At 46.1% G+C, this 27,472-nt stretch overlaps 2 protein-coding genes and 1 long non-coding RNA gene across 3 annotated transcripts; 2 read left to right on the forward strand and 1 right to left on the reverse strand.

The window, feature by feature from the left end:
• Positions 1 to 8,382: 8,382 nt before the first annotated feature.
• Positions 8,383 to 13,396, forward strand: LOC127345050 (protein IQ-DOMAIN 13). Its single transcript, XM_051371458.2, has 6 exons — positions 8,383 to 8,478; positions 8,568 to 8,717; positions 9,068 to 9,170; positions 9,567 to 10,406; positions 10,489 to 10,608; positions 12,372 to 13,396. Exons 3-6 carry the CDS (start codon positions 9,096 to 9,098, stop codon positions 13,074 to 13,076), a joined length of 1,740 nt encoding a protein of 579 aa, XP_051227418.1. The 5' UTR covers positions 8,383 to 8,478; positions 8,568 to 8,717; positions 9,068 to 9,095; the 3' UTR covers positions 13,077 to 13,396.
• Positions 9,358 to 9,662, reverse strand: LOC127345051 (uncharacterized). The gene is made up of 2 exons (XR_007878392.2): positions 9,542 to 9,662; positions 9,358 to 9,422 (listed from the first exon to the last, which is right to left on the reverse strand). It is a non-coding gene; the product is annotated as an uncharacterized lncRNA (long non-coding RNA).
• Positions 13,397 to 14,650: 1,254 nt separating the features above from the next.
• Positions 14,651 to 15,385, forward strand: LOC139838222 (uncharacterized). The gene is made up of 2 exons (XM_071827605.1): positions 14,651 to 14,680; positions 14,915 to 15,385. Exons 1-2 carry the CDS (start codon positions 14,651 to 14,653, stop codon positions 15,383 to 15,385), a joined length of 501 nt encoding a protein of 166 aa, XP_071683706.1.
• Positions 15,386 to 27,472: the final 12,087 nt, after the last annotated feature.

The raw sequence follows: 27,472 nt of genomic DNA on the forward strand, positions 1-27,472 counted from the left end.
TATCTCCCGTATTTCCTGATTGTCGACTTAGTTCTGCTCTTCGCCTGCTTGACGCGGAGGCTGCCTCCTATCTTCTATTTAATGCAGCTGTCTGTTTTTCTAACTCCCTAATAACACGAGCGAGTCTATATTGATAAGCTTGCAATTCTTCTGCTGTCGCAGTTGTGGTCATTGGTTCTGTACCATCCATGGCTTTTTCAGCTCTATCCCACGCTTCTTGCGGGAGTTGAACTCTTAGACGTGGTGTAGGCCCGACATATTTAGTGCCTAAACCTCGCCTAAGATCAGCGGGATCAACATATGGGTTTCCCGCATTGTCGAAAGCCTCTGATGTCTCCGGCTCTGCTCGGTTTGTTTCTTCAATTGCGTAGATCTGATGATATTTTGAATTTTGATTTTTGTCGGGATTGGTGACACCATCATGTAGATTGGTGAAGACCTTTCCAATAACAACAGATATGTCGATGAAGTTGAAGCTGTCAACGCTGTCTGAATCGTTGCTTATATCAGAGTCCGCAGACGACTCGAAGGACATGTCGCTGAAGATCTTGGCGAGCTTTTCGCTTGCCATGGAGTTGATGAAACGTGGCGACGAAATCTCCACTTCGCCTGATGAAAAATCGGAGTCGATCGCTGATAATCCCGACGATATCGGAACTTCGAGACGATATGACCCTTCTTTCCCGACGCAGAATCGGAATTTTCCTAACGTCATCTCCATGGGCTCCTCCAGATACGCACATGCATCCAAACGGGAGGGCGGGTGAGGTACAAAATCTACTAGACCAGTTTCGATCTGTTTACCTCGATCCAACGCATTGCTTGCTACCGACGAAGTCGACGATCGTGAACGTGCCATCGAGATCAGCTCCTTGTCGCCTCTAGATCCCACAGACGGCGCCAATTGACAAGGTATTAACTTATCAATGCCTACGTATTGTAGACTAGGGTTTCGTTGGATGTAGAGGGCAAGTAGATCTCAAAGGTTTCAGCCGAAAAGTACTCGACGATTATGAAACTAGGGTTGTGTTGACAGTAGATTCGATCCTCTCTTTGTCCCTCGACTCCCCCTTATATAGGAGGTGGAGCCGAGGGTTTCGTAATACACAAGTTACAGAGTCCGGGAGGGTTTCTAACCCGTCCCGCAAGATTACAAGTTATACTTCCTAATACAACTCTAGCTTTCCTTACTAGCATCTTGGGCTTCCGAATCTTCTTATTCTTCGAGTCATGGGCCTTCAGTAAACCCTGGGTACCATCTTTCGGCAGGCCCATTGGGGATGCCTATGTCATCGACCTTCTCAAACTTTTCCTGCTCCTCTGCAGAGAGAGGCCCCTCAGGTCTAGCATCTTTGGCGCTAAAACAGCCTAGGTTTGTAAACCATAGAACTGCCTTTGTGCGCCACCTCTTATAATGCATACCATCAAAGAGGGGAGGTCGAGTAGCGGCAGCAACGCTGCTTGAATTGATTTGCCTAAAATCAGGTTTTTGGATTGTTGTATATATAAGCAAATATCCATATGGAATAATCCGTACAAGTAATTGATAAATCATGACTATGAAAACAAAAAATAAACTAATCATGGAGACTAGTAGGATAGATGAACAGATCACATATAAATAAGATAAACTGATCGCATCTATCACAGAAACTAGAAGAAGGAACTCTAACAGAAACTGAAAGAGAAATGACAAGATCACATACTTCGCAGCAGCGTCGTTGTTGCCCATGTTGAGGTTGTCGAAGAAGTCGCTGAGGTCCGGGAAGAAGTTGTCGGTGTGGAGGAACTCGTCGTCCGATGACGACGTCGTGATGCCAGTAGTCGCGCCTGAGCGCTCCCCAAAAACCTGATTGCCCCTCACCCGTACAGGTTCACGAGAGGCAGGGTTCCCGAGGCCTACTGTCCCGGCAGTCGGTGCACGCCGACGGACGGGATGAGGAAGACGAAGGCGGCGGCGCAATGAACTGGAAACAGGTAGTCGCATATGCGTCTCTTTCTGGCTAGGGTTGGCGTCCGCGCTTATATAGTGCGGTTCGGGAAGGTCGTGGGACGCAGCCCACGTCGGAGTCGGCACAGCCACGATCCAGAAAAACCGGAAGGCAAAACGGCTGAGTAACGCGTCCGTTAATGACTCAAAATTAATTACACAATTAATTTCCCAAATAGCAAAAAGATAAGCTTGGCTCGGCGAGATTCCCGCAACCCGTGGTGCGTCGTGACGTGACGTGACGTGACGTGTCGTGACGAGGCGAGGCGTGGCGAGGCGGGCGGCGGAGGAGGAGGAGTGCGCGAGGGCTCTCTCTCTTCTCACTCACTTACTAGGACTAGAACAGCCCACCTTATATACCACTCCAACTCTCTCCCAACTAGCAATGTGTGACTAAACTTTAGCCCCCACTAGTGCTGCCACTGATTATTGGAATGGGCCATGTGAGTTTCAGAATTTCATAATGGGTCATGGGCCAAAGGCCAAATGCCCAAAATTCCAGCAGAGCCAGATGGGGTAGGCGGAGTCCTGGACGTGTGCTGCTGCTGCCTCCTATTTTGTTGTTAGCTAGGGATCCCTTGTTGTTATGTTAGTATGATGGTGTTGTGAAGAACCTGTTACTATGTTGGCTGCTGTGTATGCAGCTTATTATCTAGGGAGGGATCCCTATTATCTATCCCTATTCTACTATATTTTGTTGGCCGTACTTAGTTTTCTCGATTTTTTATGACTGTGAATTTATCGTACATTACCCTGGAGATTTGCTTCTAGATTTAACTACATACATATGGACCGGATGGAGTACTAGATTTGCTGCCATATTGGGCAAACAACGAGGGCCAAAAGGCACAAATAATTGAAGAAAGACAGAAATGCAACCTTCTCTAGATTTGATACTAATTTGGTTAAAAGGACAGAGAGAAAGAGGGGAAAAAGGTGCCCTTAATAATGCCAATTTGGGACCGAGAGAGACAGAACCCAGCTCCTGCTCACGTGCAACCAAACGCTTCTCGTCCTGTCCCACGCGGTCCCTTTCTACCAGCCCCACGCGACGCGGCCCCACACGACGTGGGCCCACACGTGATAGAACGGTCAACTAAACGGGAATCCTGCCGTCTGAGCTGCTTCTGCGGGTTTCAAACAAGGGCTTGGAGAAAACTGAGGAAAAACTAAGGAGCTGGGGAAAACTGAGTACAACTAAGGACCTGAGGGCACGAAAATAGAAATCCCAAAAGAAAAAGAACCCATGCACTCTATGGCCAGGGAACTTGACCTGAACTCAATCATTGCATGCCAGGCAAGCCTGCGCAGCTGCTAGTGCTAGGTTCACCTCGATCGATCCCAGCCGCGCGAGCAAGCGCACCATTCTGCAACACCTGCAGCTGCCCTAGGCTGCTGCAGTTTGATGCTACTCCCTCTGGTCGGATTAAATCGACGTGGGGGTGCCGAGGGAATGGAGAGCATCTTCACTCGTTTGCGCTTTCTACGCTACATAGATGTAATTTTCGGCCTAGGAGGAGGAAATTTCCAGCGACGAACCCACGGCCGATCTCCAGGCCGGGCTAATTCGGCCAATAATATGCCATTTTTCAGCCAATTTTATGCACAATTTGAAAATACAACACAAAATATAAAAAATTATGATATTATTCACCGAGATTTGGCATAATTTTAACAAAACAAATAGTTCAATAAACACAACATCACAATAACACAACAAACACAACAAATCATGGTGCACTAGCTCTTGATGCACCCTTGCGAGCCTATAGGTGATCAACTAGATCGTCCTGCAGCTCTTGGTGCACACTTGAGTGTCGGATCTCCTGGCGCATAGCTAGGAAGGAAGCCCATGATGCCGGCACATGACCATCAAGCTCTGCAAGAGGACACTATCGGTGATATGGCTACAGCAACTCGACCTCTGGGATGTTTCCGCTCATTCTGTATGATCATGTTGTGAAATATCATACAACAGTTCATCACCTCCCACATCTGATCTTACGATCAAGTCATAGCTGGGAATCGGACAACTGTAAATCTCTGCAGGAGGGTACCAAATGCTCGCTCGACGTTCTTCCTGGCAGTTTTTTTCTCTTTGGCAAACCACGCTTCTTTTGGAAGCTTCGGGCTTGAGATCGTCTTCACAAATGTTGTCATGTAGGATAGATACCATCTGTAAGGTAGTATTCCTTGTTATAGTGGCGCCCATTGACCTCATAGTTCACCGGGGGAGCATGGCCCTCAACAAGTTTGGCAAAGACATGCGAGCACTGCAATACGTTGATGTTGATGTTGTTGTTTGAGCCTGCCATTCCAAAGAAGGAGTGCCAAATCCAGGTATCATATGTAGCCACTGCCTCAAGTACCACACTACATCCTCCTTTGTGGCCCTTGTACATGCCTTGCCAAGCCATTGGACAATTGTTCTACTTCCAATGCATGCAGTCGATGCTTCCAAGCATCTTATGAAATCCTCCAAGAGCGAAACAAACATTTTCCCGTCCTCGTCGTCGGAGTCCATGGCCGAGCAATCAAAACATCGAATACCTCACGGGCGTGGAGCCGTAGAGGTCGGCACAGGGATCGGCAACGGAACGCCGGTGAGGTGACGAATGGCGGCGAGCTCGACAATGGCTAGGGAGTGGGTGCGGCCTTTCTACCGGCGCATACGCGACGATAGAGGGTGGGGGTGGTGCCTGCGGTGAGGTGGCGGCGACGAGGTGGTTTGGGCAAGGCGAGTGGAGTGGGGGGATCTTTGTTGGTTTGACGCCGACATACCTGGCCCACACACTTTTTCTCTTCATCCGGCGCTCTCAGGCGCTCCCCGGGGTTCTGGGTTCGGCCTGTGACATCTCATCTAATTGCCCTTCACCTCGCGTCAATTGAACACGTCCAGAGGTAATACATCTCATCTAATTCCCCTTCACTGACAGCCCTTGAATTCGTGTCTTTTGCTGTCAAACGTAAAATAAAAATAAACTACGCAATGAGTTTAGTATAAACTGCCTTATGAACAATACTTAGGGAGTGTTTGATTCGAAGGATTCTCAATTTTTTTTTGTAGGATTCTTATCCATAGGAATTTTTCCTATAGAGGCCATTTGATTCAAAAGATTGAACCCTCCAAAATTCTTATGAATTACTTTCCTGTATTACAATCTCATAGGATTTCAAGCAAGAAGTTATATCTATTGGAAAATTTTCTATGTGTGTATGACAACTATGGCATGTACTTATCTCTATAGAATTTTTCTATGTTTTCATGTGGTGCAACCAAACGACCTACGCAACTAATTCTTTTTTTTCTCTTTCTGTAAGATTTCACCCTTCATAGCATACTATTCCGGTTTTTTTCCTATTCCTGTGATTTTTAATTTCTTTGAATCAAACAGGCCATTGCCCTTACCTAATTGTTTTGCTTAAAGGGATTTATGCTTCAAGTAAAGTATTCACATGTTCTGCATCTTGGCATGTTGTTTATGCTTAAAAGTAGTATTGAAACCTAAGGATGGACACACTTGGGATACATATATCTCACACAAAAGCGCACTGAATTACACAACTGGCTGCTCCTCGCACTACTAGATCAATTTCAGAAGCAAGCATAAAGGTGCCTAGTTTAGTCCAAAACGAGGTGCAATGCAATGCATGCACAAGCAATGTTCGAGGTGACGGATCCAATAGCAAAGACGCAACTAGTTTCAGGATGGGGACATAATTGCCAAACAAGGCCACGGATGTGGCCTACTTGTGTTGTTAGGAGCAACTTCCAGCACTAAGGGCATCTCCAACCGGGCGACCCAAACGGACGCGCTGGGCCGTCCGTTTTGGACCGTTTGGGTGGCCGAACGGACACCCGGACAGCGCCCCGCGTCCGCGTGTCCGTTTGGGTCGCACGCTGCGCCCAACGCGCGGACGCACCGTATATGTAATTAAAATAACAAAAATAAAAATAAAAAAGGAAAACAGCCAAAAAAAACATTAAACTAGTGGTTAATTAAACTTAGCCCTATTTTGGGCAATTTTTACACAAAAGAAAGCCCTATATGGGCTTTAAACTAAAAAAAAAAAGAAACCCTACACAGGGTTTGCGAGCACGGTGGCCGCCGGCAGTACTACCCCCAGTAGTACTCGTCATCGTCGGCGTCGATGACGACGACGCCCCCCGGCGGCGACGCGCTGTTCCGGCTCGACACGCCGGAGGGCACCGGGGACTCCGGCCAGGGCTCCCACTGCGCCCTTTCCCAGGCGGACTGCGGGTTCGGCGGGCTCGCCGGCTGCGCGCAGCCGTGCCTGCGCGCGGACTGCTGCCGGAGCTGCTCCTCCGCCGGGCGCGTGGCCCGGCGCTCCTCCTCCGCCAGGCGCTCCTCCTCCGCCGGGCGCGCGGCCCGCCGCTCCTCCTCCCGGAGCGCCGCACGACGCGTAGCCTCCTCCCGACGGCGCGCCGGCTCCGGGAAGGCCCACGCCTCCGCCTCGGGCGTCCTCCACAGGCCTTCTGGCCGCCTCCTCCGGCGCGGAGGTGCGCAGCGCCTCGGCGAGGTGCGGCCATTTGGCCAGCTCGTCGAGGTCCTGCTGCTCGCGGGACGCCGCGAGCGCCGCTGCAGCTCCGGGTCGTTCTCCTCCTCCCGGGGCTGCGGCTGGGGTGGGGCGCGGGCTCGTTGATGTAGAGGCCGCCGGGCGGCGGCCAGCCCGCCTAGCGGTGTGGCTGGCTGCGCGCGAGGCCGCGCCGCCGCGGATGTGAAGCAGGTGCGCCGGCGCGCATCGTGCTCCACCTCGAACCACAAGTCCCGGTTGGGACTTGCGTTGCCGTACGCGGGGTCTGCCGGAGGTCCGCCGGCAGCCGAGGGCGGCGCCTCCGGATCTCCGCGACGCGGCGCGGCCGGACGCGGGATGGGCGGCACCGGAACCCGATCCGGGCTCGGGTGCCGGCCGTGGGGGAGGTGCACGCCCCCACGGCATTGGGACGCCGCGTCCCAGAACATCTGCGCCACCGGTACGGTGACGTAGATCCGGTCGCGTCGGGAGGCGCCGGCGGCCCCATTGCGAACGCCGGCGGCGCGACTTGCCGGCTGCTGCCGGCCTCGTGTCGTTGGCGGACGGCTCGAACTCGCGCCGGGGCCATGGCGGCGCGGAAGCTTCGAGCTCGCGCGTGCGGCCGGAGTGGAAAGTGGGGATCGGATAGGGACAGTCCCCTTCCCGATCCACATTTAATAGGACCGGGGCACCGACAGTGGGCCAGCCAGCGGACGGGCGGACACGCGAGGACGCCGCGTGCCATCCGCGGCCACGCAAACCCGGCCCAGATTTGGGCCGGGTTTGCGTCGTTCCGGACGCCGCGGCCGTCCGCTTTTGCGGTGCGTCCCCGCGTTGGGCCGGGTTTTTGTCCGTTTCGACCCATCCGGACGCGCGGGCGCGGGATGGGTCGCCCGGTTGGAGATGCCCTAAGCCCCCTCTCTCCTGATCTTGATGATGGAACCAACTAGCGTAGCTACTAAACCTAATTCTAGGAGATGTTTATCTTCCAATTGGTCTCTGAACTGAAGTACCTTGCAAGCAAGATGACGTTGCTTACTTAAGCCACTCAATCCCATTCATCTCATCCTACTTTTACAACACACCTATGTGGGACACATAGGTGTCTTCAGTCTTCACTCTCTAATTTAGTTGATTTAACATCCACCGAGAAAAGTCTGATCAATATACTTGTAAAAAGAAACTAAAACCATCCGTTTCCGGCTCGTCGCAGCCTTTTCAGGAAGTGGGGCCCTCCCAGATGCTATATTTCGATGGTAACTTTTCGCTGAAAAACAAAATGCTAAACATGATCACTGTTCGAAACGAATCATCATGACGCTGGTCCAAAGGATTGAGACTTAAGCAAGTGTTAGTGAGCAATGACATGCACATGAAGCTAGTTTACCCAAATGGCTGACACCTGCTATGATGTTCGAACACATGATAGTTACAAATGATCAGGCTTCCGAATTTAACCAACCACTAGCACGAGCACGAAAGGATCATTCCCCGCTGCGAAATTCCCTCGGACGCTACTGACAAAACTGAATCATCAGCTCAGCTCGATCGTTACCGGTTTGATCCGGTGGACGACAGCGCATGGTAACAGATGAACGGAGGCTATCAGGTGAAGGTGAGCTACCATGTCCGTCTGCCTGTTTGTCTGATTGACTGAACATGCCTGGACTATGAACTCCGAACCCTCGCTCTCACGCCAATAAAACCCTTGCAGATGCACAGCTTCCTGTGGACTCCAACCGGATTGCAGCCTTACAGTCAAGTTTGTGTGCAACAGCAACGCACGCTAGCCATGTTGCATCTGTGCACATCACACATGGATCTGAAGAGGCATAAATATGTTTGAGGTACAACAAAGGAAAAGCATACCAAAACAGTGCCGCTGGAGTTGTTCACCCTGCCGCACCTGCTGCGAAACCTGGCTGCCTCGTGAGGCTTACCGCTGAAGCAAGGTTGGTTGGGTGTCATCGAGTGGGGAAGTGGGCTCTCCCCTTCACCACCCGATCTAGCAAAGGATCTATATAACGGCCTCGTCTCGCAGGTGAAGAGAGAGTTGGACGGCCTGAAGATTGAGTGCAGATTTGCCATGAGATTCTGAGGATTGCAGTAGAGCACGAGGGGTTCAAAGTTGGGAATGCGGAGCTACTCTACTGAAGCATCAGCAAGGAGAGGCAGGGGAATCTCAAACAAGGTATGGAATGGAGTAGTTGCTTTGCATCCTTCTGTCTTGTTAATATTTAGAAACAGGTTACTTTTGTGGTAAAAAAACCTTGGGCATCAGATATATGGCTTCCCTCTATATCTGTCATTCTGTCTAGCAGTTGAAAGTCGAAACTCCACTCAGTGTCTTGACCAGAGCATGCATGTTGTCAAATATTGCAAGGCTACTATGACATATATCTGATTATCTGAAGCTCCAAGTGAATCCTGTCTCCAAGGCTATGACATATATCTGAAGCTGCAAGTAAACTGGATCGAATTTTCATGATCCTTCCAATGACAAAACATATTAAGTGAATTTTCTTCATTGACTTGTTGCAGGAGTGTACCTGAGAGACATGTTAAGAAGATGGGCAAGAAGGGAAACTGGATCACTGCACTCAAGAAGGCGTTCACCACAAACCCCAAGGAGAAGGCCACAAATGTAAGTACTCACACTTTAGACCACCAATGTGTAGGCCTGATGTAACTTCACTTAAAGGCAAAAGAATCATCAAGGCAAATTAGAATCAAGTATTTATCCCACTTGAAACGTGCAAAGAAAACAAAAGGCACATGTATTGGAATAAGTTGGCTGCTTACCCAGACTGATGCTTTGCCCTGAAGCAAGCACTGAATGCCAGCTGTATGGGCATGTAGACAGGTGCAGGTGTATCGTAGCGACAAATACACAGTCCTGTATGATGTACAGGGTCAGTTTGCATATAGAATGTCTGTTCTATTTTTCATTACATTTTTATGCCCTTTACTAGTTACTTGGAAGAAATTTCCATGTGAAGTTTAGGGAGAGATAACTGATCGTTGAGACGAATGGATGCAGGGGCAACTGGTAGCGCAGTACTCGCAGCCGCCGCCGCCGCCGCAGTACCGCAGCGAAAGGGACAAGAAGAAATGGGGCTTCGGCCGGTCGCGGCAGCACGCCGATCCGGTGCCGACGATGGCCGGCATGAGCATGCCGCTGTACCGGCAGCCGAGCAGCATCGAGAAGATCCTGGGCGACGCGGAGATGGAGCGGCAGTACTACGGCAGGCCGCCGGCGCAGTACCAGATCACCCCCGCCAGGCCCACCACCACAACGGTCAGCGCGGCGCCTCATGCTACCGCCACGGCGCCGACGACGCCGTTGGCACGTGAGCGGGAGCGGGATGGCGGTGGCAGCGAGAAGCAGCAGCAGCAGTACACCACGGCGGTGCTGCCGCTGCCTCCGCCACCGGCCTGCTCGCCGCCGCCGCTGATCAGGCGGTTCGACCACGACCGGGAGCAGCAGCAGAGGCTGCAGCGGCTGCAGCAGGGCAGGGCCGCCGAGAAGATCACCGAGTGGCGGCAGCCTCAGCAGCAGCAGCGGCCCAGGACGCGCGCGTTGGCGGCGAGGCAGGCGGCCGTGCCGCCGGAGCAGGCCCGCGCGGCCGCCGTGGCGATCCAGGCAGCGTTCCGGGGGTACAGCGCGCGGCGGAGCTACCGGTCGCTCCGGGGTCTGATCCGGCTGCAGGGGGTGGTGCGGGGCCCGAGCGTGCGGCGGCAGACGGCGCACGCGATGCGGTGCATGCGGACGCTAGTGCGCGTGCAGGCGCAGGTGCGCGCCAGCCGCGTGGAGGCCATGGAGCGCCGCAACCACCGCGCCTTGCTTCGGGACGACGGCAGGTGGCGCTCCGGCTCGCAGGTATGTACCGTACGTGCGTGATGATCACTGTATGTTAGCCCAGCCGGATCATAACGAGGTCGCCGGTGCAACGTGGCTGTAGGACGGCGGCATGTGGGACGACAGTTTGCTGAGCCGGGACGAGGCGGACGCGAGGACGAAGCGGAAGGCGGAGGCCGTGATGAAGCGCGAGCGAGCACTCGCGTACGCCTACTCGCACCAGGTACGTTCATGGCGTCTTCCATCATAATGCTGAAAACACACACCTAATTCGACACAGGCGAAAGGGGACGTATTCCGTCAGTCAAGCAGCAGTAGTTAGAGCAGATTAGCGATCGAGAGGAAAGGGTGACAGATAGAGACCAGTAGGTGGTGGCGATCGATAAAAATATGTTAGATGCTACGTAACATACATACGCACCGATCAAGCCAGCTAGAATCGCACTATGGATGCCTTGTTTTTTCCACTCAAAAGGTGTAGTGTCATTGTTGGTATATCTGCTGGGAGAGGTTGCAACGAGCTTTCGTCCAACTGTTAATTCTGTCAGTCAAACACTAGTGGTTAGCGGTAGCACACCGTCCGTGTTCTTTCTCCATGGTACTGATGGGCCAACTAAAAGCGCAATATCAATGCCTTCCTGGTCGAATTAAGGTCTACTCTTACTGTATTTTTATCTAAAACTAGCTATATGCGTGCTGTCACCTTTAGTAGTTGGTGATATGTATCGTACGTAGTATCTTACAATTTTACTATACTACCTCCATACCAAAACTTAAGGTTTATTTTATTTTTTGAAGTCAGACCAAGTAAAGTTTGACCAAAGTTTTAGAAGACCATAGGTCCTTTTACATGTAATAGTTGCAAGGAAAAACGATAAATATCGAATCTGAAATTTTTATTAAAAAAACCTTCACCAAACATATTACCATCTATAAAAATTCACGACTTTCAATCCAAATGACCATGTTCATGGGTATTGCATAGTTTGTGATAATGTTCCCATATTTTGTACAAAGATGCATCTTGGCATGATAAACAATGTTGTCGAATGGAGTTCTTATCTGTTTCCACACAAAAAATGTTTTGCATTTTCTAAGTGCAAAAAATACCAAAAATGTTTATTTGTTAATACCAAGAACAAGGTGCAAAATTTTACCACTCCAATTTTCAGTCAAACGAGACTACCTTATATATACAATTCCTAACTTTTATGAATTTCCAAATTTCTAGCTACTTTTCCCATCTAAACCACTCTCTGTCAATTTCATTGAAAGAAAATCAAATTTGAGCTACAAACCAAAGCAAATACTTACCTCTTGAAGTGCCCATCCCACCAGCTATACTTTTTTTTTTCTGAAAATTGTTCTGGTACAATCTTACCATGGAATATGTTTACATCATTCACAAAAATATAATATTTGAGATAATAAAATGGAAGCCAAAATTTTGTGAAATAAAAGTCAGAAACTCTAGTTGGCAATATATTTTCCCATGCCAATATGAATCTCTGTGCCATTACCAAACTGTAACAAAGTATGACATGGCCGTGAATATATTCATCTATGTCGAAAGCCTAGTTAATTAAGTCATACATGAGAACTTTTTGTGAAGTTTTTTTCTTCTAAAATTTCTATATTTCAAGTTTAGTTTGTTTAATAGTACTATCTCTATCCATAAAAAGGATGTTGAAAGTTTGTCTAAAGTTAGATATATCTAGACACTTTTAGTGTAATAGATACATTCGAATTTAAAAAAACCTTCAACATTCTTTTATAGACGGTGGAAGTATATATTTTTTAATTAAAATAAAAAATCTCATAGTACCGTGATACTACAATACGAATCTATGATACTGATGAGAAAACGATACTATCTAGACAACCTTAGGTACCCCGAGATTTGAACCTGTTTTCCATTCACTTTTTTCAGTCTGACGAGCTGTTCTTAATCTGTTCCTAATTCTCAATCTGAGCCCTCGGCTGCAGGTGCTGAAGGCGACGCCGATGGCGGCCCATGCGATCCTGGCGGACCTTCAGTCAGGCCGGAACCCGTGGTGGTGGTCACCCATCGACCGTTCCCATGAGCCCGAGTACCCGCGCCATGTCGAGCCCATGCCCATCGTCGTCCGACACAAGCCCGCACCCGCCGTCGCGCACCGCGAGATGATGACGCCGATGATGACGCCCATGACGACGGCGGCGAACACACCGGCGCGGTCTGTGGTGTCGGCCTACTACCCCAAGCAGCCCAGCAGCAGACCCGTCACGCGGGCAACCAGAGGGGCGCCGAACCACGGCGGCGTGGGCGGCGGCAGCGTCCGCGACGACGAGAGCCTGACGAGCTGCCCGGCGTTCGGGGTGCCCAACTACATGACGCCCACGATGTCGGCGTCCGCCAAGGCCCGGGCGCGCGCGCACGTGCTGCAGCAGCAGCTGGACAAGGAGCGGCGCGCGGCGGAGCAGAAGCCCCGGTTCTCGTTCGGGCTCGGCCAGAGCATCGGGAGCTGGGCCAAGACCCCGTTCTGGAAAGGCGGCAGCGGCGGCGGCGGTCAGCCGTCGGTGCCGCCGTCGCGGGCGGGCACGCCGGCGGCGTCCGTGGCTGGCAGGCGGCACCGGCGGTCCGTCAGCGGACTCAGCGTCGACTCCACCGTGTCCATGCCGGCCGGGGTCGGCAGGAGGACGTTCAGGTAGCTCCTGCATGCTCGTCGCGATCTTCCTTTGATGCATGGTGATTTGTTCTGCTCGGTGTGTGTTGTAACTGTCTGTATCGTGTGTGATTGGTTTGGTGCGTGTGTGCTCGATCTTGCATGTTGCATACTTGCATATTCGTTTGATTGTGATTCGTTGTGCTTGGTTTACCCGCGGCTGCCTGGTCCCTTTGTGATCTTGCTTCGTTTTTTGAGGGATCGGCCGGTGGCTGCGATGTAAACGCAGTGCAGTGAGACCATCGAACAGAGATTGTATGCATGCCTGTGCGAGTTTGTGTGTCCTCATCACAAAGATGGTTTGCATGTTGTTCTCTAGTATATCTGAGCATTTCTTGGGTAGGGCTGGGCCTCGGGCCGGGCCAACCAAAGACCAACGCGGAAAATCTCGGCCCAGGCCTGGCCCGGCCCGACCATCGGATCGAAAAAATAGGCCCAGACCCAGCCCATCACATAGAAAGCTCGTCGGGCCTCGAGCCTCGGGCCGGGCCGCTTCACTAAATAGCACAAAATCAAGATCCAGGCCCGGCCCATCCTGACCATCGGGCCAAAAAATCAGGCCCAGGCCCGGCCCAGAGGCATGGTCGGGTCGGTCTTGGCCCGGGAATTTCTGGCCAGGCCGGGCCGGGCTGCCCATGGCCAGGTATATGTTTAGTTGCTCGGAAGGTCGTTTCTCACTCTCAGTGGGCCAAAATTCGGTCTTGTTGGGTCGCATGAAATAACTGCATCGCATGAACTTTAAAGCGGCCTAAAAGTTAGCCCGTGAGGCAGTTCGGCCGTTTTCCTGGGGACATGCGTTGGCGATCGCAAATCGGCCGGATTCGTGCGCAGGGGAAATGCGGTGGAAAAGGCGGGACCCCGTTTAGGCGCGCAAAGTAGCTTCATCGCCCGCGATAGTCGGTCACCCCTAGCGAAAACGAGATTCCCTTTAGTGAAGAAGGCGACGACGATGATCTAGATCTACGACAGCGGCGGCGAGCTAGATCTACGACGGAGATCTCCGGGACCGTCTCCCGCAGCCTATCCGACAAGCTATCCAGATGGTTTCCGAGTTCCAAATGTCCTGGAGCGGCGACCCGTTCCTGCCTCCATCCCCTTCGTCTCCGGCTCCGGCAGGATGCGGCCGCCTTCAAAAAAGACTATAAACTCGACTAACCTACTCCCGTCCCTCCTCTTACTGATTTACCTTACAAACATGCCGATTTAGCCTAGATTCGTACCAATTTAGCTCCTGATTTAGCCACATCAAAATGCCTAGGCCGACCTACAGAAGATATTTGTTCAAGCGGGTGCCCTTGTAGTTGTGATTCAGTCATGGATGTTCTGTCTGCACGCGAGAGTCATTCGTCGCCACACTAGGCCCAACATGACATATGCACCAATGTATGTCTGCGAGAGAGAGAGGATTAACAACATGAACTACATCTACAGAAATGGCGATGTGTAATATAGAAATGCCTTTAATCGACTCGTCAACACATTAAGAGGAAGGGGTTGCTCTAGGACATCATCCACACATGTCGTTAGGCACAACTAACGATTTCGAGTCACCCATAGCACATGGAGGAGATCGTCTGGGACATTTTACATGTACTTCAAGGAAGTGCTATATGCTATTGGAGAGCTGAGAGGAGAGACAATCAAGCCTGCATCTCCCGCCACACCCACGAAGATCGCTAAAACTCATCGATGGTATCGATATTTCAAGGTGAGCAACATCTTGTACAACTGATTTACACATTTGTGCATCATTTTAGAGTGTTAATGTTCATGTACACTATTGGATAACTTTCTAATCATCACATATGTTCATGGTCATGTCAGGATTGTGTTGCTGCCATTGATGGTACTCATATCACATCGAGAGTGCCAAGAAGCGAGTCTCATGCTTTCAAAGGGAGAAAGCACTACACCAGCCAGAATGTGCTTATCGCCGTGTACTTCGATATGAGGTTCACATATGTGCTTGCTAGGTCGGAAGAATCAGCCCATGATGCTACTATTCTGAATGACAACTTGGAGAGAGCAGATGGCCTGAAGGTCCCGGAGGGTAAGTTCTACCTAGCTGATGCTGGCTATGCTTGCCGCCCTAGTTTTATCCTGCCCTTCAGGTCCACAAGGTACCACCTCAATAAGTTCTCTTCAAGGTTCTACCCCAAGAATACCAATGAACTCTTCAATCTCAGACACTCTAGTCTCAGGGTCACCGTCGAGGGGGAATTTGCAGCTCTGAAGAATAGATTTAAGATCCTTGACCAGAAGCCTTTCCACACATTTGATAACCCACAAGTATAGGGGATCGCAACAGTCTTCGAGGGAAGTAAAACCCAAATTTATTGATTCGACACAAGGGGAGGTAAAGAATACTTATAAGCCTTAACAACTGAGTTGTCAATTCATTGCACTGAAAAGCACTAGTAACAGGGGTGATGTGAAAGCGCAGTAATATGAGAGCAATAGTAACGATAACACACCAAAGAAAGAATAACAGAATACGAGAGGCAATGGCACCAGAAAATAGTTGATACTACTTCCAATGACATATAGAACGAGTATATGATGATAAGAAATGGACCGGGGTTCCCAGCTATCTACACTAGTGGTAACTCTCAAATAACAAGTGTTGGGTGAACAAATTACAGTTGGGCAATTGATAGGATTGAAATAGCATTAAGACAGAACATCAAGATTATTAATCATGTAGGCATGTTTTCCATATATAGTCATACGTGCTCGCAATGAGAAACTTGCATAACATCTTTTGTCCAACCAGCCGGTGGCAGCTGGGCCTCAAGGGAATCTACTGGCAATTAAGGTACTCCTTTTAATAGAGCACCGGAGCAAAGCATTAACACTTGGTGAAAACATGTGATCCTCATACCTACGCCTTCCCCTCCAGTTATCCCAGTTGATGTCACTCTGGGGCATCGGGTTCCGGACATAGACATGTGCAAACAACTTGTAGATACAATCTAAGCAATAATTATAGAGCTTAAATCTAAGATCATGCCACTCGTGCACTAGTGACAAGCATTAAACACAACAAGATTGCAGCAACAATAACTTCACAAACTTATATAGATAGACTAATCATAATGTAACAATCCATCGGATTCCAACAAACACAACACCGATTACATCAGATGAATCTCAATCATGTAAGGCAACTCATGAGATCATTGTATTGAAGTACATGGGAGAGAGAGTACCAACTAGCTACAGCTAGAACCCGTAGTCCATGGGGGAACTACTCACGGAGCATGATGGAGGCGGTGGCGTCAATGGAGATGTGTTCCGGGGGCACTTCCCCGTCCCGGCGGCGTGCTGGAACAGAGATTCTATTTCCCGAAACGGAGTTTCGCGATGGCGGCGGCGCCCATGGAGTCTTTCTGGAGTTTCGTCAATTGGTATCGGGTTTTTAGGTCGTGAGGGACTTTATAGGCGAAGAGGCGGCGCCTGGGGAGCCTGGGGGCTCCCTCCCCATAGGCTGGCGCGGCCAGGGGCCACCCGCGCCGCCTTATGGTGCGGGCCCCTTGCTGTCCGCCTCCGACTCTCCTTCGGTGTTCTGGAACCTTCCGGGGAAAATAAGATATTTGGTCTTTGTTTCGTCGAATTCCGAGAATATTGCCCGAACAGCCTTTCTGGAACCAAAAACAGCAGAAAACAGGAACTGGCACTTCGGCATCTTATTAATAGGTTAGTTCCGGAAAATGCATCAAAACGATATAAAGTGTGAGCAAAACATGTAGGTATTGTTATAAAACTAGCATGGAACATCGGAAATTATAGATACGTTGGAGACGTATCAAGCATCCCCAAGCTTAGTTCCTACTCGCCCTCGAGTAGGTAAACGATAAAAAGAATAATTTCTGAAGTGACATGCTACCAACATAATCTTGATCATACTATTGTAAAGCATATGAGATGAATGAAGTGACTCAAGGCAATGATCTATAGTTTGCTAACAAATAGATAACATATAGCAAAACTTTTAATGAATAGTACTTTCAAGACAAGCATCAAAAAGTCTTGCATAGGAGTTAACTCATAAAGCAATAAATTCAAAGTAAAGGCATTGAAGCAACACAGAGGAAGATTTAAGTTTCAGCAGTTGCTTTCAACTTTCAACATTCATATCTCATGGATAATTGTCAACACAAAGTAATATGATGAATGCAAATAAGCAAGTATGTAAGAATCAATGCACAGTTGACATAAGTGTTTGCTTCTAAGATGGAAAGGAGTAGGTAAACTGACTCAACATAAAGTAAAATAAAGGCCCTTCGCAGAGGGAAGCAGGGATTAAATCATGTGCTAGAGCTTTTTAAGTTTTGAAATCATATAGAGAGTATAAAAGTAAAGTTTTGAGAGGTGTTTGTTGTTGTCAACGAATGGTAGTGGGCACTCTAACTACCTCATCAACCAGACTTTCAAGAGCGGCTCCCATGAAGGACGTTATCTCTACCAGCAAGGTAGATCATCCCTCTTCTCTTTTGTTTACACATGTATTTTAGTTTTATTTATAGATGACACTCCTCCCAACCTTTTGCTTTCACAAGCCATGGCTAACTGAATCCTCGGGTGCCTTCCAACATTCACATACCATGAAGGAGTGTCTATTTGCAAAATTAAGTTGCTTACTGATGAATCAGTGCAAAACACGTGAAGAGAATTATTATTAGTGAAGGTTAATTAATTGGGGCTGGGAACCCCGTTGCCAGCTCTTTTTGCAAAATTATTGGATAAGCGGATATGCCACTAGTCCATTGGTGAAAGTCTGTCAAGAGTAAGTGACAAGGTTGAAAGATAAAACACCACATACTTCCTCATGAGCTATAAAACATTGACACAAATAAGGAGTAATAAAGTTTTGAATTGTTTAAAGGTAGCACATGAAGTATTTACTTGGAATGGCAGGAAATACCACATAGTAGGTAGATATGGTGGACACACATGGCATAGTTTTTGGCTCAAGGTTTTGGATGCACGAGAAGCATTCCCTCTCAGTACAAGGCTTTGGCTAGCAAGGTTGTTTGAAGCAAACACAAGTATGAACCGGTACAGCAAAACTTACATAAGAACAAATTGCAAGCATTATAAGACTCTATACTGTCTTCCTTGTTGCTCAAACACTTTTACCAGAAAATATCTAGACCTTAGAGAGACCAATCATGCAAACCAAATTTCAACAAGCTCTACGGTAGTTCTCCACTAATAGGTTTAAACTACATGGTGCATGAGCTTAAACATGATCTACTTGAGAGCTCAAAACAATTGCCAAGTATCAAATTATTCAAGACAATATGAAGCATTTTCTGTTTCCAACCAAATAACAACAAGTGCTGCGGTTTTCAACTCCGCCATGAACATTAAAATAAAGCTAAGAACACCAGTGTTCATATGAAAAAGGCGGAGCGTGTCTCTCTCCCACACAAGGATTGGTAGGATCCGAATTTATTCAAACATAAAAATAAAAGCACATAGACGCTCCAAGTAAAGCACATAAGATGTGACTGAATAAAAATATAGTTTCACTAGAAGTGACCTGATAAGTTGTTGATGAAGAAGGGTATGCCTTGGGCATCCCCAAGCTTAGACGCTTGAGTCTTCTTGAATTATGCAGGGATGAACCACGGGGGCATCCCCAAGTTTAGACTTCTCACTCTTCTTGATCATATATCATCCTCCTCTCTTGACCCTTGAAAACTTCTGCCACACCAAACTTCTCATAAACTTCATTAGAGGGGTTAGTACTCAAAAACTTTAATCCACTTTGGTCCTGTAGTGACACATTGCAAGAACTCAATAAAACATTAGCTACAGCTCTCCATGTCTAGAAAGCCTTACTTAAAGTCCACAAGAGACAATGCAAAAAACAGAGACAGAATCTGTCAAAACAGAACAGCCAGTAAAGACGAATTTTTAAGAGGTACTTCCGTTGCTCAAATCAGAAAACTCAAAACTAATGAGGAACACGCATGAAAATTGGCAGATTTTTCTGAGTTTCCTACAGAGAGACCTACTCAAATTCGTGACAGATAGAAATTTGTTTCTGCGCAGAAATCCAAATCTAGCATCAACCCTCTATTAGAGACTTTACTTGGCACAACAATGCAATAAAATAAAGATAAGGAGAGGTTGCTACAGTAGTAACAACTTACAAGACACAACAAAACAGTATCAAAATAAAAACATGGGTTATCTCCCAAGAAGTGCTTTCTTTATAGCCATTAAGATGGGCTCAGCAATTTTAATGATGCTCACATAAGGATGAGAGTTGAAGCAAAAGAGAGCATCAAAAAGCAAGTTCAAAACACATTTAAGTCTAACCCACTTCCTATGCATAGGAATCTTGTACACAAATAAATTCATGAAGAACCAAGTGACAAGCATAGCAAGATAAAACAAGAGTAACTTCAAAATTTTAAGCATATAGAGAGGTGTTTTAGTACCATACTAATTTCTACAACCATATTTTCCTCTCTCATAATAATTTTCAGTAGTTTCATGAATAAACTCAACAATATAACTATCACATACAGCATGCTTTTCATGATCCACAAACACATAATTTTTATCAAGCTCAAAAATAATGGGATTAAAACTTTCAAACCCACTTTTATCAATAATATAACAAGATGATTGATCAATCTCAAAAGATATGGGACTCCTAGATAAAGTCAAGACCTCTCCAATCCCATTTTCATTAGTGGTACAATTAATATTATCAAGTAACATAGGACCATCATCTAGAGTTTTATCATAAACATTTGCTAAGCAAAACTCTTTAGTACCATGCATTTCGATATCTGGCACAAACAAAGCATTATCATAAGATTTATCAAAATAGCATGGATTATCATAGATAACAGTAGCATAATTATTCACACGAGTTTTACTCATAGGGAATATTGCAAGAGAATCCACAGGAACATAACACTCATCCTCCTTTGGTAAGCATGGAGGACAATCAAATAGTGTAAGAGATAAAGAGTTACTCTCATTAGAAGGTTGGCATGGGTAGCTAATCCATTCTTCCTCCTTTTACTCTCCTCTTTTTCATCCAATGAGCTTTCAGGTTCATCAATTTTCTCCTCTTTTTCATCCAATGAGCTTTCAGGTTCATCAATTTCTTCTTTCACAGGATAGAAGAGACATAATATTTAAGGTCCTTACAAACAACACAAGTTTCATAATTTTTAGCCATGAAGGATTCGATCTCAGAAGCTCCCATAAATAAGACAAATTGTTCTACCTCTTCGAACCCAAAATGAATATAGCTATTCCAATTATAGTTCTTAATTAAAACTTCTTCACTAAAGCCACATTGGAATTTCAGATGTTTAGTATCCTCTTTAGAGCAACAGTTTATATCATGGCGTTTAAGCAAGATTTTAGCAATTGTATTCAATTTTTCTATCACAGCACTCATGACTTTACCCTTTCTTGATTCTCTGTAACTGTTATATAATTCTATAAGCTCCAGATAGGTTGTGGGTTCTCCCATAACAACAGTTTTTAATTTTTCGGTTTTTCAAATTTTTATGGATTTTTGGGTATATAAGAAAAATAAAACAAAACAAAAAGAAACTAGACAAAAGTAAACTAAGCAAAATAATACTAGACAGTAATAAACTAAGCACAAATAAACTAGACAAAAGTAAACTAAGCAAAAAAAAAAAAAAAAAAAAACAGAGAGAGAGGTAGAGTGTACTCCCCAGGTGAACTTATGAGTAGAGCTATGCCTCCCCGGCAACGGCGCCAGAAAATAGTCTTGATAACCCACAAGTATAGGGGATCGCAATAGTCTTCGAGGGAAGTAAAACCCAAATTTATTGATTCGACACAAGGGGAGGTAAAGAATACTTATAAGCCTTAACAACTGAGTTGTCAATTCAGCTGCACCTGGAAAAGCACTAGTAACAGGGGTGATGTGAAAGCAGCAGTAATATGAGAGCAATAGTAACAGTAACACAACAGCAGTAACAGTAACACAGAGGCAATGGCACCAGAAAATAGTTGATACTACTTCCAATGACATATAGAACGAGTATATGATGATAAGAGATGGACCGGGGTTCCCAGCTATCTACACTAGTGGTAACTCTCAAATAACAAGTGTTGGGTGAACAAATTACAGTTGGGCAATTGATAGGATTGAAATAGCATTAAGATAGAACATCAAGATTATTAATGATGTAGGCATGTTTTCCATATATAGTCATACGTGCTCGCAATGAGAAACTTGCATAACATCTTTTGTCCAACCAGCCGGTGGCAGCCGGGCCTCAAGGGAATCTACTAGCAATTAAGGTACTCCTTTTAATAGAGCACCGGAGCAAAGCATTAACACTTGGTGAAAACATGTGATCCTCATACCTACACCTTCCCCTCCAGTTATCCCAGTTGTTGTCACTCTGGGGCATCGGGTTCCGGACATAGACATGTGCAAACAACTTGTAGATACAATTGATAACCCACAAGTATAGGGGATCGCAACAGTCTTCGCGGGAAGTAAAACCCAATTTATTGATTCGACACAAGGGGAGACAAAGAATACTTGAAAGCCTTAACAGCGGAGTTGTCAATTCAGCTGCACCTGGAAACAGACTTGCTCGCAAGAGTTTATCGAGTAACAGCTTTTATAGCGATAGTAGTGAAATAACAGAAGCAGAGTAACAAAAACAGCAGTAGTGATTATAGTAAACAGCAGGATTAAAATACTGTAGGCACATGGATGGATGAACGGGCGTTGCATGGATGAGAGAAACTCATGTAACAATCAAAGCAGGGCATTTGCAGATAATAATAAAACGGTATCCAAGTACTAATCAATCAATAGGCATGTGTTCCATATATAGTCGTACGTGCTCGCAATGAGAAACTTGCACAACATCTTTTGTCCTACCAGCCGGTGGCAGCCGGGCCTCTAGGGAATCTACTGGAAATTAAGGCACTCCTTTTAATAGAGCACCGGAGCAAAGCAATAACACTCCGTGAACACATGTGATCCTCATATCACTGCCATCCCCTTCGGTTGTCCCAATTTCTGTCACTTTGGGGCCTCGGGTTCCGGACAACAATACGTGTATACAACTTGCAGGTAAGATCATAAAGCAATGAATATCATAATGAATTGATAACATGTTCAGATCTGAGATCATGGCACTCGGGCCCTAGTGACAAGCATTAAGCATAACAAGTTGCAACAATATCATAAAAGTACCAATTACAGACACTAGGCACTATGCCCTAACAATCTTATGCTATTACATGACCAATCTCATCCAATCCCTACCATCCCCTTCAGCCTACAGCGGGGGAATTACTCACACATGGATGGGGGACACATGGATGGTTGATGGAGAGGCGTCGGTGGTGATGATGGCGATGATCTCCTCCAATTCCCCGTCCCGGCGGAGTGCCAGAACGGAGTTTCTGGTCCCAAGACAGAGTTTCGCGATGGTGGCGGCGTACTGGATGTCTTCTAGCGATTTCGTCTAACCCCCGTGCGTTTTTAGGTCGAAGGCGTTAAGTAGTCCGAAGGAGGGCGTCGGAGGCCAGCCGAGGGGCCACACGCTAGGGCCACGCGCTCCCCTCCTAGGCCGCGCCGGACTAGTGTGTGGGGCCCTCGGGCCTCCACCTGGCTTGCCCTTCTGGCTCCGTCAATCTTCTGGAAAAATAATACCTTTCGCATAAATTCCGAGGATTTTCCTGAAAGTTGGATTTCTGCACAAAAACGAGACACCAGAAGAGTTCTGCTGAAAACAGTGTTAGTCCGTGTTAGTTGTATCCAAAATACACAAATTAGAGGCAGAACAATAGCAAAAGTGTTCGGGGAAGTAGATACATTTTGGACGTATCAACTCCCCCCAAGCTTAGCTTATTGCTTGTCCTCAAGCAATTCAGTTAACAACTGAGTGCGATAAAAGAACTTTCACGAACACATTTGTTCATATGATGTAAATATTCTCATGATATGGCAAGTACTTAAGCAATTCATACTAAGATACATGCAAATAAAATCATCTAATAGCTATGTCAATCATGGAAAAGGTACCAACAAATTAATAATGAGCATCATGAATCAGGTCTATCAGCAGGATTGCAATGTTCATAGAAGGATATGATAAAGTGGTATCTCGTTTGCTCGTGTTTGTACAGCAAAACATAAATGCTTGGGCACCTTTGAGGTTCATGAGAAGACTGGAAGTAAAGATTATCAAAGATAAAAGCATCAAAGTTATACCACAATTAATCACATTTTGGGACAAGCATATTATACTAAGAATGACAGTTATGCTCTCAAGAAAGTGCTCAAAGAAAGGATGGAGACTCAATGTAAAAGTAAAAGATTGACCCTTCGCAGAGGGAAGCAGGGATTAACATGTGCTAGAGCTTTTCATTTGTAAAACAGGAGTAAAATTATTTTGAGAGGTGTTTGTTGTTGTCAACGAATGGTAATGGGTACTCTAACTACCTCATCAACCAGACTTTCAAGAGCGGCTCCCATGAAATTTATTTTTGGGTGGCACTCCTTCCAACCTTGCTTTCACAAACCATGGCTAACTGAATCCTCGGGTGCCTGCCAACAATCTCATACCATGAAGGAGTGCCTTTTTATTTCAGTTTTATTTAGATGACACTCCTCCCCACCTTTGCTTTCTCAAGCCATGGCTAACCGAATCCTCGGGTGCCTGCCAACAATCACATACCATGGAGGAGTGTCTATTTATAAATTTATGAAGGTTAATTAATTGGGGCTGGGAACCCCGTTGCCAGCTCTTTTTGCAAAATTATTGGATAAGCGGATGTGCCACTAGTCCATTGGTGAAAGTCCGTCCGGAGTAAATGACAAGATTGAAAGATAAACACCACATACTTCCTCATGAGCTATAAAACATAAACACAAATTGAGAAGCATTTTGAAGGTTTTAAAGGTAGCACATGAGAATTTACTTGGAATGGTTTGAAATGCCATGCATAGGTATTTATGGTGGACACTCTGGAATAACTTGGTTTTCAGGGGTTTGGAAGCACGAGCAGCGTTCCCGCTCAGTACAAATGAAGGCTAGCAATAGACTGGGAAGCGACAATCAAGAGAGCAGTAACTGTCATAATCATGCTTGCGACAAAAATAAATTAACGGAGGCATAAAAGTGATACAAGAACTCTGAGGTAAAGTAAATCATCGAGGCTTAATTGACATTTGTTCAGTCATATGCATGCGTGAGCATGTGCCAAGTTGATTCAAATGAATTATTCAGAGGAGGATACCACAATGTCACACCTATCTATGAATAAAACAATGCAAGCAAATATTTATGACATGCTACTCATATTAATAAATTGGAGCTGATCATGAGAGATCATGAACTACTAGACTTTCTTAAATGACATATACCTCACATGAACCAACTAAGCATGCTCACATGGATGAGTATATGTACAAAAATGAAAACAAATAGAGTTCATACCAGCCTCTCACCACAATCGGATTGTCGTAGATCGTCATTATTGCCTTTTTCACTTGTGTAGCTTGAATAATATGAAATGAAAACCACGCTCCAGCCACCGAAGACCATTGAAATCATAATGAACTTTACAAAACCAAAGAAGAATAGCAAATATTTTTGGTGTTTTCGAATTAGAAACAAGAACAAAAGGAAACAAGCAAACCAAGCAAAATCCTTTTGGGTTTTCTTATAGCAAACCAACGATAGCACACAAAGCAAAATCAAAGCAAGAAACCAAAATAAACAAATGGTGAAGAGAAACAACAGATTTTTTTTTGGTCTTTTTGTGTTTTAGGAAAGAACCAAAGCAAAAACAAGAAAATGAAAACTAAAAGAAACACAGAAAAGCAAGATGGCAGAAATCTGCCAAAACATGACAGCAGTACAGTAATCAATTTTTAAGAAATTCTTCCGCTGCTCAGCTCGAAAAGTGTTCAACTAATGAAAGTTAGATAACAACCTGGGGAACATGCACAAAAATTGGCAGCTCAAAATGACATTCTGGCTGTGCACACGATTTTTTTTAGTAACAGTCCAGAATCTGTTTTCAGGCAGCACTTCCCTAAATATCATCTTCCTCTTATTAGAAAACCACTCTAAGAAAACAAACAAGTATGTACAAGTATCCAGCAACCATAATATGCAAAGAATGAGTGATGCCGGTATACCTCCCCCAAGCTTAGGCTTTTGGCCTAAGTGGAGATCAATCCCATGGTGCCCATGAAGTAGCACCTCCGTAGTACGACGAAGATGGGTCATATTCCGGGTATGTGCTGGAAGAAGCACCCGGATACGTGACGGTGTAGTCGTAGGAGGGCTCGGCGTCCTCGGAGTCATGCTGCTGGTGGAAGCCTTGTATCTTCAATTGTTCATCCACCTCCTCCTTAGAGCGTGACCATTGTTTCCTGTCAATACTGAACAAATCTAGCTGCGGCAAAAGGATTTCCCTCTCTTCCCCGTTAGCAAACAACATTCTATAGACAATATTATCTAAACTAGAGTCAGCTGTAACAAATTGATGACACTTCATAGCAACAATATCAAGCCTTATAGGAGTTAGTTTCACATCAGTAGGGTCAAGAGGAAGTTCTAGATATGCTAAAATGCGCGATGCGATAATTCCTCCAAATATAGGTCCCTTGTTAGACAAGCGGCGAGCAACAAGAGCACCAAGATGATAAGGCGTGTCCCCAGTGAGTGCAGCAATTAAGAAAGCAAGATGATAGCTAGATATATTACTAGTGTTCTCCCTACCAAGAATGCTAGTAGCAATGTAATAAGCAAAATACTTAATGGCGGGGAGTTGAATGTTTCTTATCTTGCCAGGCTGAATGGTGCGACAATCATCATTTGTGATTCCTCGATAGAGCTCCAGCAATTCCTTGGGGTTGTCCTCAATCTTCTTTGCTGTTCCTACAGGGGCAATATCCAATGCAGCACAGAAATCTTCCAACTTCATAGTAATAGGTTTACCATAGATCTTGAATGCAACTATCTGGCGAAAGTGCTTGTTGTTGAACTTGAAGCTCTCCACAAAGATTTTAGTGAGCGTGTAGTATTGCTCACTCTCATCTCCCATGTAGGTGGTTAAGCCTGCCTTACCGACAAGGGTCAAGAAATCATCCAACAAACCTGCATTTCTCAAAAAGTCATAACATGGGAAGGATGAAGCGTTAGGGACTCCATTGTCCTCTTCGGGTGCGAAGCTTGGTGCGATGAGGTCCTCATTATAGGATTGCCTGAATCGGGTGGATGACCTTGAGGGCCTCCCCGTGCTCGTTGTCTCTCTTTCAAACACTTCTCCAAAGTTGTGGTTATCCATCTTCCTTTTCTGAAATTTTTCAACAAACATTATAAAACTTGATTTGGTGACATATAATTGAGGGAAACTACCATAGGAGCTTGCTAAAGTACTAATCATGCATCAAAACTAGTTTTTACCACTTAGAACAAGCATGCAAGCTCACTAAACATGTTACCTACAGCAGCAAAATATTCAAGATATACTCCACCAAACAAAATTCTACTTGGATAATCGGAGGAGTCACATACCGGAGAGCAAATGTGCCAAATTTCAGACAGAAATCTGGGCTGAGCAAAGAGATCGAGAAATCTGGAGCTCTTGAGCAAAAACGCGAGTGAGAGGAACCTGGTGCGAGTTTTTTCGGGAGAGAGAAGAAAGTGGGAGGAAGAGATGATGTAGTGGGGCAAGGAGGGGCCCACACGCCAGGGTGGCGCGCCCCCCTTGCTGGCCGCGCCGGCCTGTGGGGTGCCACCCTGGGGTGCCCCACTGGTCATCCCCGGGTGTTCCCAGATGCCTCGTCGAAAAATAAGACCAACGGTATAATTTTTGTGAATTTTTGAAAACTTTGAAAAATGCACATTTCTGGGTGTCAAAATTATTATTACTGGGCAGAAAAAGATTTTGAAATCTCTAATTAACTAAAGAACTTTGCAAAACAAAAGTGCTACAGCAAATAGATCAAGTGGAGGAAGAAAGAGATGTTGTTTAGTTCCTCTATGCATATAAAATGAATTTGTTAACAAGGTTGATCAAGTCTTGCCACCAAATAAATTTTACATAGCATAAGAAGAAATAAACCTCAAATCAATCATGTTACCTTGTATTGTATTGATATGGATCCAATCACAAGAGTTTGATATTCTTCTTTAGGCTCATATATAGGACAATCAATAGTTCCCACTTTGATAGTTCTCACATTAGAAATTGTATTAACTCCACATGCTTTCTCAATCCTCTTGGGAAAATAAACGGTATGCTCCTTGTCATCAACATTGAAAGTAACTTTTCCTTTATTGCAATCAATAACAGCCTCTGCGGTGTTAAGAAAAGGTCTCCCAAGAA

Source organism: Lolium perenne, chromosome 3 (genome assembly GCF_019359855.2).
Source record: "Lolium perenne isolate Kyuss_39 chromosome 3, Kyuss_2.0, whole genome shotgun sequence".
Lineage (NCBI taxonomy): Eukaryota > Viridiplantae > Streptophyta > Magnoliopsida > Poales > Poaceae > Lolium > Lolium perenne.

What these genes read in the sequence shown, in the direction of transcription:
- LOC139838222 (XM_071827605.1), top strand. Translation starts at nt 14,651, where the DNA reads ATGGAGGAGATCGTCTGGGACATTTTACAT. An exon ending in TCGTCTGGGACATTTTACAT is followed by an intron (nt 14,681 to 14,914) that starts GTACTTCAAGGA and finishes TGGTCATGTCAG; the next exon opens with GATTGTGTTGCTGCCATTGA.
- LOC127345050 (XM_051371458.2), top strand. Translation starts at nt 9,096, where the DNA reads ATGGGCAAGAAGGGAAACTGGATCACTGCACTCAAGAAGGCGTTCACC. An exon ending in CCAAGGAGAAGGCCACAAAT is followed by an intron (nt 9,171 to 9,566) that starts GTAAGTACTCAC and finishes GAATGGATGCAG; the next exon opens with GGGCAACTGGTAGCGCAGTA. An exon ending in CGTACGCCTACTCGCACCAG is followed by an intron (nt 10,609 to 12,371) that starts GTACGTTCATGG and finishes CCTCGGCTGCAG; the next exon opens with GTGCTGAAGGCGACGCCGAT.